Here is a 12549-nt window from a genome sequence, read left to right on the forward strand (position 1 = left end):
AATCTGAAGCATCTGATTTATTTTTGCCCATCCTATACAGTACACCCATGTGTCACATTAAATTAAAACAAATATATAACTACTACACTCACATTATAATTCTTTATGTTTGACATTTTATCTGACATTAAACTCCTTTAGTACAAACTCTGAAATAAAAAAGTTTTTTTTTTAACTGAATAATACAAACTAGCTAGCTAGCTAAATAACTAGCTAACCTCTACCTCACCCTGCACACACTTAGTCGCATGTCCGTTTTGCACATTTTCAGTAAATTCGCTTAAAAAATTGAAACAATTGGATGGAAACCTGACTATTAACTTACATGGTGCTCATACTGAGAAGGAAAAATAAAATCACTGGACACAGCTTTTGTTTTAAACTACATTCTGGCAGAATAATCCGAGTTGAATTGACAACATGTCTCACATGAACAAAAACAATACAACAAAAATGCAATAACTTGAGGGGAGTGGGGTGGGGGGACACTTTACCTGTTTTCAGATTAAACTGATATGTTTTTAACAGTATAATCTGTTGCTATTTAGCCTGGCACAAGACACATTCACCACCAAACATTCTTCTTGCTGACATCAAACAATTCCCTTAAATAAGGCCATGTATGGGGAATACTGTATCTTGCTTCTCAGAATCTGTTGCATCATGGGTGTTCATGCTGCCTGGTTCACATTCCTGCATGTTTTTACTCTCCGTTTTTTGTTCCCGCCTTGCGACCAATTTCCTTTATTTTTATTTTTTTTAACATTGTGGAATCATCTTTGGAGCTTGAAAAAAAGTAGTAAGCCTAGTAAGTAAGGAGTACCAAGTACAGCTTTTTGATGTCAAATGTAGGAAGTAAAAATAAAAATACTCAAGTACAGAATACGAAAAGTAAAAGTACGGTAACTTTGTTAGTTGTCATCACTGCCAAGGACCATACATTCATACACAGCCACACAGCTTTTTTTGGTTGGCGTTTTAATTATATTCAGTGTTTCGATAACTATAAAAAAATAACAAAGACATATAATAATAAATCCCAACGGAAGAAATTGTCCTCATCAGTCTGTGTATTGTGCCTGCCCTTTATATGCTCCATGAAATGTTTTTGTCTTTGTAGCGGACCTGAAAAGGTCCACATTTGTCACCGTCCGCTTACGACTTCTTTCCAAAGAAACCTGAGAAAGACAACGGAGAGTTCAACACAAGTTCACTTCGGTCAATTTGTTGAATTCTAATAAGCACAATAAAAGTATGGGGAAAAAAAGATGACAAAAACAAAAACGATAAAAAGTGTCACCCAATTTGTGGAATCGGACCTTCATCTCTGCTGAGCAGCTGCAAGTTGCGTCCTTCCTCCTGAACCCGCAGCTGAAGAACTTGCTGGAGCAGCTCCTGCCTCAGCGTCTCCTGCACCAATCCCATCCTCTTCAGCTTGTCGGCGTTGAGACGCAGCAGCGCCCGGCCTCCGCGCGCCAACGGTTACAAAATCACTTTGAGTTGCGGCGGCAAATTGCTTTTCCGACGGCACAGATTGGCGTACCTGCGATGGCGTGATGCGAGAAGGCCTCCACGTAGGCCAGGTAGTTGTGAGGACAGTGCTTCTTCAGCCATTTGCAGACGTCTTGCTGCGTCCACAGCACCACGGGGCGGACCAAGCTGGGCTGCGCCGGGCTGGTGTTGTAGATGCTGTAATTGTCGCTGGAACGATACTGCGTGCAAAAACGCGGTCAACGACACAGGCGGCAAGCTCAAGATGAGGCCGGTCGTATCATTTGAATTTGCACTTTTAAAGTCCCTATTATTTAAAATGGAGATTGAAAATCATGAACATTTAAGGCGATATTTCTACTGAATTTGCTGAAACCCGCTCAACTGTCAACTAAATATCACTAGTACGACTTGCAAAATGGATGTTTCTTCCACAAGAATCTTTAAAAAAAATATATACCTCAAAGGCTACAGTGGCTGGACATTATCCCACAACAACGAGGCGCTCTAAAACGGCCACACCAGCGTGAAGCTCTTGTCCACACGCTGGCTGTCAGATTTCCCTCACTCACACTTCTGCCATCTCTCCATGGCGTGTGCACACTCGCGGCAGACAATGAGGCGCTCGGTCCACACGCTAACTATCCAGGAGGACTTCCTCCTTTCTAACTATTTGCATTTTTTTTATGTGGAACCGATCTGGAGCTATTACTCTTTTTTGTGTGTGCTCTTTTTGAAACACCAGAGTAAGCTGTGAAAACAAAGTTTGATAGGAAAGTAGTAATTTGTTGCCAAGTAAGTATGTTGAAGTGATTTTTGCTCTAACTGAGGGGCTATGATGGATGGATCGCTATTTTTACTCTTGATGTTTCACTTTCTTAAAAAGAAAATATTATAAAAATAAATATATAAGTGATAATGACGGATATTTACGTCATTACGCAGTTCGTGTGTCACAGTTATATATATATATATATATATATATATATATAGAGAGAGAGAGAGAGAGAGAGAGAGAGAGAGAGAGAGAGAGAGAGAGAAGTTTTGAAGTTATGGGAGTAATTACTCCAAATCTTTCAGAAACTGGAATTTTGACCGTAATCCAAATGTTGACAATATATAAATGTAGTCATTAAATCCGGCACCAACTTGAAACCGAGGTACATACGCAGACATGGTTTTCCGTTACACCCCTAGCAACAGCAACAACAAGAAAGGTTTAACTGTGCTAAACCCCCCCCCCCCCCAGGGGGGATACAAAACTACGATGAAAACAAGTTTGACAGCCGTAGACCACGTGACGTGTGCAACTGCATCCAATTGGATTGAAGGGAGCCAACAACTGCGTTATCAGTCCGCTTGCAGCAGCGGCAGCAGCATTGCCGACTGCTGAAGAGCCTTTCAATGGGCTGAAGACAAAAGAAAGATTTTTTTTGGGTGTGTGATGATATTGATGCGTAAAATGCCAGCTCAAATGAGTCCAGTTTGTCTCGGTCCACAGCAACAACGCCACCTCAGATAACGGGCTGACACCATCCATTTTAACTCGACACAATGGCTGAATGTGTAACATTTTTTCTCCAATCAATAATGGCGCACAAGCGAGCAAATAACTCGCCAGTGCTGCTATGTGGAGCGAGTGGTACGGCCTGTGCTACTTTGGAGACGCGGCCCACCAGCCCGGGGGGAAACAAAACGTCCTCCATTCTGTGTTCACAAAGAGGCCGGGTGTAACGACCCATAGCGGCATTGCCGACATTTTTTCCCTTTCAAATCTTGTGCCTCTTTTACAAAAGGGATGCAGTGGAGGATCAAGAATACCTTCAGAAGTTTATCCTGCCAATGTAGATTTACAGAAATGTACAACATGGATTGTGATTGCATGACGTGTCAGTTATAACAGCTTGTTGCATTTGTTAGGGTTTGCTTCTACTGGTTTGAAGCCTGACGTGATGTTCGATCAGTCACGTTTCTCTCCGAGGTGTGAAGCAGAATCCACACCAGAAAGTGTTACTAAGTATGTATAATTACATAACTATAATATTTAGGGGTGTGAATTGCCTAGTACCTGGCAATTCGATTCGTATCACGATTCATAGGTCACGATTCGATTTGATACCGATTAATCCCGATACGGATCTATAAATTGATTATTGCGATAATTTTTTTTTTTTTACTCAAATTTGGAAAATACTAATCAGTAAACTTGTACATGTACACTGTAAGATTTGTATGAAAATGTATTTATCTGAAATTTGAACAGCACTGAAATAAAATATTACGGCTTAATGTTCCATTAATATAACATTCTTCCATGCTTAATGTGTGAATCCTAACCCGAAGTAAGACGTTTTGTTGAATATTCCCATAAAAAAATTGATGTTTAAAAATCGATTCGGCCGCATATCGAATCGATTTGAGAATTGCGCGCTGTAATATCTCGATATATTGCCGAATCGATTTTTTCTAACACCCCTAATAATATTATTACGTATACATTTGGATTTCATTCTTATTCACAGCAGCACTTATGTTTTTGCAGGGCCTAATTTTCGTAAGATACGGTTCTAGATTTTGTCTGGATTTCCGTATAGCCTATCGGCTTAGTTTTCGTACCAAAAAAACAACAACATAACTGCGCCATTCATTTCCCAGAATCAAGGTGGGTTCGTCCAAAGAATTTCAAAACTTGCGTTTAAGAAGTGCAGTCCATTGTAATGTAAATTGTTTTATGAAACTTGAAATGATAAATCCACGGATTTGTTTGCATTATTGTAATTTGACTTCTGGTTTACTTCTTATTTTTGTCAAGTTGTCATCGAAATGTTTCATATGCTAACAACTCAAATTGACGTATCTCAATGAGCTGTTCACATTAATTGATGCTTCATTTGCCTTTATTTTAGCATAAGCCTTACCTTAAAGACCAAAACATTTATGTAAAATAAATCTGATATTGTTTATTGTATAACAGATTAATTTATTGCTTATGTTAAAAAAAAAAACATGGGAAGATGACTTGAAAAAAAAAAATCACATATTTATTCGCAATATTGAGGGGGAAAAAAACCAATGTGATTATTTAAAAAAAAATGGTTTCTTTCCTCTTTCTTTCCTTCCGATTTGAGATACAAGTGTACCGAGTTCTGAGCGTGGTCATGGAACAAGTGAAAGTGGCAGATGACGACCCCCCGTGTAGTGTACCTGACGGGCATCCGCGCCCGGCCGCTGCAGTAGCTTGACCGCCCGGCCTCCCGCCGACCTCTGGCCTCGGCCGTCGTGCCAGGTCAGGTTGCCGCCCGTGCGCGCGCTCAGCTGCTCTTTAAAGTCGTCGGGCAGGGCCCGATACTCCACGGCTGGCCGGCAGAAACTAAAACTGGACGCCGCTGTGGAGAAGAAAGACCACGAAAGACAATCAACATGGGACAGCATGACACAGCCCGTCATTGTGCGGTGATGCCTTCGCACTCATTCGAGTTTGCTACAAGAATTTGGGCTCGGCATGTTTGAAACTTTTGCAGAGCGGTTGTAGAAGTTTGTGGGTGGGGGAGGTGGGGGTGCAGGCAGACTTCCAAGCCCGCTCAACAGCAGGCGGTTGAGCAACACAGGCTAATTAAAGAACGTGTAGAAATACAGTAAACATGCTTCTCTTGGCACGGAACGCAACCCTTTCATTACTGATTGATGCGTTTGGCGCTCAGCACGCAGATGTGTTTGTGTTTAACATCTTGAATTGACTAAAAATAATTTGTAAAGAGGACAGGACAGGACAGGACAGTCTGTCAGAAGGGACTGGCGCTATGCTATAAAACAAGGGTGTGCAGATCTATCCAGCAATGCTAAGCAATTATATGTTTTTGTATATATGGCCTGACTTGCGAGTTTTTTGAGGCACCGATTTGTTGTTTTGACATATTGACGGACAATAGAACAATACTCACAGGTATATATTCTTGATTCTCAGCGGGGGAAAAAACACTACTGAGGCTTACAAAGAAGTAGTTTTGACCGTCTTCATGTATATCCCGATTATACTGCCCCCAGGTGGCCAAAGTGCCCATAAGAAAAGAAACTCTTTATATTCCCATTAATGATGTCATGACTAAGGGTGGGAATCTTTGAATGTCTCACGATTCGATTCGACTCGATTTGTGGGTGTGCGATTCAATTCAGAATCGATTTTCGATTAATAATGATTTTTGATTCATAACGATTTGATTGACAACGATTTTTTAAATTAATATATAGATGTTCAAGGAATCGTAATGATCTACTTCAGTTTGACTCACTAATGCTAATTAGCGCGCTACACTGCACTTTTATCACTCAAAAGAACGGCTCCACGCTGCAAAAAAACAACTTTTATTGGAATAACTTGATCGTGACTTTTTCCTTCTACTTTCTAATGTGGCTACAACTTAACAGTGTATCAGACCGCGTGGAACCGCACTGCCCCTAAGTGGCCAAATCGGGTACAACATGAACAGCGCTCCCAATAAAGGCACACACAAACAAAGGGAAGACAGTATAAAATAATTTAAATTAAATAAATTTTGGGACATTTAAAATCGATTCTGAATCGTACTAAATGAGAATAATTTTTTGGCACACCCCTAGTCATGACGGTAGGTTTCTATAAAGTATAACATTATATAGGACTAGTATCCTTATTTAAACAAAAATAAATTACAAAGAAAGTTACAAAGTACAGAGAGGTTTCTTTTTTGGTTTGTTTTTTAGACTGAAGCATTTCTATTCATTTCAATGGGAAACAATGATTTGTATTTGGGATTTGAGAGTTGAGTTACGAGCATGGTCATGGCATGAAATAAACTCATAATTGAAGGTGCCACTGTATCCTTTTAATCTAACTACATTACAGCTTTCTGTTAAAAGGTGCATAATTTTTAGGATTTGGGGGCGCAAACGGCATTCTTACTATTTATTTTCTAACTTCACGATCATTATTCATCCAGGCGTTACAAACAGAAATGTCACCGTTCCAGTTGTAGAAATTGAATAAAGCATTAAATTGGCTGGTTCAAAATATGCAAAGTCTACTTCTCTTTGATTTGCTTCATTTGACTGCAAACAGTACCTGAAGTCCTTTTTTTTTAAGATCTTCCAAACCACTGCGCTGTGTGAAGCGAATTGCGTTCACTTCAAACAGCGCTGACCTAAAATTTTTGCTTGCAGGTCCAAGCAAACAACAGCTCGAACCCCGCCAAATCTCCTTTCTCAAGGCACCACTGTAAATATCTTTCATGACCAAAATAAGCGTTTGTAAGGGGCGAGGGGAAAAAAAGCACATCAGTCTAAAAAGAAGTTGAACAAGTGTGACTTTTGCGAGATTGAGCACTTGGAGCTAATGTTGTGGTAAGTTTCTTCAAACAAAGCCATCATTGCAGGTTTGAGTGGCCAATGAAAGAAAGCAAGGGGCCTACCGTCAACAGCCATGGTGCTTCCACGCTGCCGCGTCGTGGATTTAACGGAGGTCGCGCATGGTCTAGGATGACAACAGCGGAGACGCCGTCTGGCATCCTCTCAGTCTCACCTCCCGAACGAGACAACCAACGAAGCTCTTCCAAAGCAGCTCGTGGTGACGTGAACTGGCTCACGCGCACGCGCACGCGCACGCAGGAGTTAAAGTGCAGCCTCGGGCCTGTAATTAAAGCAGCCAGTGAAGACTGACAAACAAGCTCATGAAAAGAGTCTCCTCTTGAAGAAATGGAGATATGCGCGAGCCTGTGGGCCCTCTGTCATGATGGCAGATAAAAGAAGTGGCACGCGGTCACGTGAGAGGAAATCCATCCATGCTTGAGTATGGTTTTCACTTTCACACTGCACACAGGAACGATTTTACTATTGAAAAGCAAAACAAAAGTATGCAGTGTTCTACTTTTTAAGAAAATTATTTTTTGGAGTCCATCCGCCGTTATTCGCTGAAAAACTTGCCCTTTTCGCTTTTTTGTGCACTTTCTGAAACACTCTAAAATGCCACAAGATGGTGCCAAAGTCCTGGCAAATATAAACATGATTCTCCATATCTCTTTGGCACGTTGGCGCCATCTTGTGTCAAGTGTTGAATGTTGAGAAGGAGCCTGGGAGATGGAAGAAAGTCACGAAAGAGCTGTTGGGGTGCGTTTTGTCTACATAAAACCTTCTATAAGCCATTTATTTTTAAGGGTAATCTTCTACTGTGACTTTGAAATGATAAACTGTTTAGGATCATACATGTACAATATCAAAATAGACATTTTTTTAAAACTTTTTGGAGGGCTTCAAATCACTGTGAATAGTTTTCACTATTCGAAAAATTACGCTATTAATATTACATTTCGATTGTAATCCTGCGACTTCTACATTTGATGGTCAGCTGTGCGGAAATCATGAGCCGCAGCATTGGCAGTTCTTAGCAATTACCACAGGGGGGCAGTATTATTCTGGTTAGCAGTCAATTGTACAGCAGGGCTTCTCAGACTTTTTGGGTCCATGAGAGAAATGTTACCAAAGGCACCCTTATTATCCTAATGCCAATTATTATGCCTAATTGCCATATTAATTCCATATTAATTACATTTTTTTTTTAGGTTGCCTGTTTTTAAGAAAAATACTGTACTGTATTGTTAAATTCGATTTTGGGGGTGGGAGGACAGGACAAGTTGTAATCTTTAAAATAATAAAAAGCCATTTGTTCTTAAAAAATACTAATTGTGCAGTGACGTTAGATTTGTTATGTCATCATCAGTCATTAGTTTATTATGGGTTTATGTAGTATTATGACGGTGGTCCCGAAGTATGAAGGTATAGCAACACTTTAAAAAACAACATCTCTATAACATCATTGATTGCAAGTCATTTTGTGAACCCCAAGCTATAGTTTATTTGAGAACCACCGATGTACAGCACACTATTGACATAAGTCTTGGGACACATATCTAACCCCCCCCCCCCCGCAAAAATCTTTCAATTCTACTTTCTGTGGGTGCCATAGCAATATGTTGCAATACTTCTTTCCACATATTGTATCTTAATAGTGATAATTTTTATCACACATATTAGAAAGCAGCATCTATTTCTGTATCATTCAATTACAGAAAGAATTGAATACAATATTGAAAAGATTTGAAAGAATTGAGCAGAAGAATTATTCAAGAGACATCAGTCAATATGTGTGCGTGTGCGTGTTGTCCAGATGTGTACACACAGGCTGGAGCCTGGCGACAGCAAACATTCTGCTCCTTTGGCGAATGTGTGAAGTGTGCCTTGACCTCTGACTCCACACATGGCCTCCAAATGAGGTTTGTTCAGGACAGTGTTTGTCTCTTTGTCTGCAATTCTTTGGATACTGATGCCTCAGAATGCGCTAATCATCTTCAAAAAAGCACGAAAAAACACGACAGAAATGTTTTTTTTTAACTCATTCACTGCCATTGACGGCTATAGACGTCAAAAATTCATTTGAACTATTTCTATTAGTTTAACATTTTTGCCACTTTTGTTAACAAGAGTATGAAAACCTAGAATTTTTTTATTGTGCATTTAGAACAGATATAAAATGTGTGATTACTTGTCAGTTAACTATCGAAGTCATGCGATTAATTACGATTCAAATTTTAATCGCCTGATGCTCCAAATTTTTTATCTTTTCTTTTTCTTTTTAATTCATTCACTGCCATTGACGGCTCTAAACGTAAAAAAATCATTTGAACTATTTCTATTAGTTTAACATTTTTTTCCACTTTTGTTAACAAGAGTATGAAAACCTATATATTTTTTTTATTGTACATTTAGAACATATGTAAAATTTGTGATTAATGGTGATTTAACTAGTAAAGTCATGCGATTAATTACGATTACAAATTCTAATCGCCTGGCGCCCCTAATTTTTAATAACCTTTTTTTTTTATTTTTATATTTTCTTATTTTTTAAAAAACAAAAAAGAAGAAAAGATTATTAAAAATTAAGGGTGTCAGGTGTTTATAATTAATTGTAACTAATCGTGTGACTTCACTCGTTAACTCACGATTTAATAAAAAGAAAAGATTATTAAAAATTAGGCGTCAATGGCAGTGAATGAGTTAATATTTATACAATAAATTCTGGTGCTTCAGCCCAGGAAAGTAAATCCAGAATTGTTGAGACCAATTACTCTTTGTTTGTTATTTTGCATGGCTGCGAACAATCAAGAGCGGCTATTGATTACTCAAGACAAACAGTGACACAAGGTCAACAAGAACATCCTTTCGAACTTGCATCTCCAAAAGCTCTGACAGTTCAGACAAAAAGTACAGCTGGAACACGGCATCATTTTCCGCATACAGAGTCGACTTTAGCAAACTCTTAAGTTCACATATGAAACTTGCAGAGTTCATTACTCCAGCAAATTGTGCTAAACAAAGTAGCGTCCATTTTTTCATGTTGTCGAAGTGATATTTGATTGACAGTTGAGCACATTTAGGCTGCGTTCAGACTACAGGCATATCGGATTCCAATCCAGTTCCTCCTCAAATTTGATTTTTATTTTTGGGCTGACTGTGCCGCACTTTTTTTTTTTTAGCAAGTGTCCAGATCGGATCTGGCCCTGTTCAGATTGGGTCACATATTAACCCATCTGACAGGTTACTGTAGCAACGACATCAAATGGAGGTTTCACTCAGTGTAGTTCGCACCGTCCGACTGGTTCCTCGCAAGCATGTTCAGTGTGTGAGGACTGTAAAAATGTACTATGACCTCTTTTTTTTTTTTTTAAACGACCACAAGTCGTTGGCTCCAACCAGGCAATAATTCGCTGTTTCCCGTTGCGCTTGCGAAGAACTAACAAACTGTCAATATATATCAGGCTACGCATGGGAGGAAACGACGAGGCAGAGGAACCAGTCGGGTAGATGGAATCGATGGAATACTGACAGCATCGTGTAGCCTGGCACATTGTGTTTTGCGCCGTGCGGAGTGACGTCACGGACAATCAAATCTGGTCTTTGTGTTTGCACTTTGCAGCTGTTCACACCGAGACGCATCCTTGTCCATATCCAATATGAAGTTTCAATCCGTCCCGTGACTGTTCAGGCTACAAATAAGCCATCCAGTTTCAATCTGGATGGGCTAAAAATTGGATTTTGGCTCGCAGTCTGAACAAAGCCTTTGAGGGTGTGCCCACAGACTTTGAGAGCAGAGACACAGGCTTGATTATAATAAATGCGGTGATTGTTTTCATCATTCAAATTGGGCAAGGTTTTTAGCAACACTTCTCTCTGGTGTTTATAATATCAGGATCCTTTAACTCATTCACTCACAGCCATTTTCACTGAAGCAACCCCCTTTGCTGTTTTACCAGATTTTGACAGATTTTGCAAAGCCCACAGAATATTGTGTTCTGTTGCTATAAAAACATGGAACCTACCAAAAGAAAGATTAGAGTCTCTTCTTTCATTGAGATTTGTATCTGTTTCCGTTTTGCAGCAATTAGCATTAGAATATAGTTAAGTTTAATCATTATTCACAAATTGTTTAAAAGCAGTGGGTAAAAGAGCTTTTTGCAACATGGCACCGGATGATCTCTTATACTCTGCTGCCACCTGCTGGCCGTTTTTGTAATGACTACCATTGCTTCAAGCATTCTCTTCAGTTCGGAGGCTGCATCAAAGCCTTCTCTATGCTCTAGCATATAGAAAAAAACTCATTAAAAACATATAAATATGTGTTGGGGAGCATGGTAATATTTTAAATAGAATGTATTTAGACGTTTTGGGGAGTTAATGAGTTAATTTCAGTTTCCGGGGATTTTAAGATTTAAACTTAGGTTGTTGAGGATGCTACAAAATGGTGCTCTTACTGCGAACAAACATAATTTATTACGTCATCAAGTCAAAATGATCTGCAAAGACGTGCAATGTGTGAACACGCTGCCTTGTCTCCAAAAACACATCAGGAGATTAACAGGCCGGCTCTGAATGTGGACAGCCAGTGTTAAAATTAAATAGGCACAGAGAAAATGAGAAAAGGCTCTCCAAAGTCAACAGACTCATTCATTCATCATCATTAGTGCATATTTGATTGATTGTGAGTGAGAGAAAAGGCAATGTGTGGATTCTCTCCTTTTTTCCAGGCAGAGGCGTGAGGCCCCTCCCTGTTCACAAGCGAGCGGCCTTCGTCTGACGTCAGCCGCAAGTCTTGCGCGCGGAACGCCGAGGCATGTGTGTGATGCCATTCAGGCACAAGTCAGGGTGGAGTCGCCAGCCGGCGGCCGACAGAAGAAAGCGCTGCTTGTTCCACCCCACCACAGAACATGGCAGCACGGATGCAACATGTTTCACATCGTACAACGGGAGCTTGTTTACAAATGGAGAAGAAAAGGTGTGTCCTGGGAAAAAAGTAGTGTGCGCTAAAAATAAACCAACACACCCTAAGTGTCGACATAGGGCACGGTGTTACCGGGTAAATGAGGTGGGTGGGGGCACAAACAGGAAACAGGAAATAGGCTCTAAAAAAAAATAAAAGGAAATAAAAAGTCAGTCAAGACTAAGAGATATCAGCAAAATAATAGCTACACTTGTTAAAACAATTTTTTAGCAAGTCTATATGTGCTTAAAAAAAAGTTAAAAGTAACAAAATCACCATCCACATTGATGTCCAACCTAAGAGAATTATGAAAATACTGCAATATTGTTTATCTTTCTCAAACATTTTGACATTGATAACTCAATCGAACAACAAAGCCCAATACAATGTTTAATCCCCGAACGTGAAAAGAAATATGTGATACATAGTGTTTTTAACAACACTAACTACCAAATTGTAATTATTAAAACAAACAAACAAAAACAAAAAATGCAAGTACTGTTCTTTTCGAACAATAAGACACACTTTTTTTCATGCAACTTAAACTTGTATATTAAATTTAGAGCTCGGACCCTTACCCAAAATCCCCGTCCAGCCAACGGGTTCCAGTTGGATTCGAACTTTACTGCTGTTGGTCTTGGTTTTTGTAAAATATATTTTCTCAAAAAAATACAACGTATACTCCGGAGCAACGCATATATGTTTTTTCTTTTTTG

At 39.5% G+C, this 12549-nt stretch overlaps 1 protein-coding gene across 1 annotated transcript in view; it reads right to left on the reverse strand.

Moving 5' to 3' along the window:
- The window catches only part of LOC147179720 (sterile alpha motif domain-containing protein 10-like), a gene marked incomplete at its 5' end in the record, with an annotated part of 22765 nt that continues 10216 nt past the window's right edge, over positions 1-12549 (reverse strand). The window contains 4 exons of the mRNA XM_086067064.1: positions 1-1178; positions 1320-1466; positions 1544-1712; positions 4696-4877. Coding sequence (XP_085923190.1) covers positions 1156-1178; positions 1320-1466; positions 1544-1712; positions 4696-4877 — 521 coding nt within the window. The remainder of the gene's footprint in view (positions 1179-1319; positions 1467-1543; positions 1713-4695; positions 4878-12549) is intronic.

This window comes from Leptonotus elevatus, chromosome 2, assembly GCF_054856555.1.
Source record: "Leptonotus elevatus isolate MCC_2025b chromosome 2, RoL_Lele_1.0, whole genome shotgun sequence".
NCBI classification, from domain to species: domain Eukaryota; kingdom Metazoa; phylum Chordata; class Actinopteri; order Syngnathiformes; family Syngnathidae; genus Leptonotus; species Leptonotus elevatus.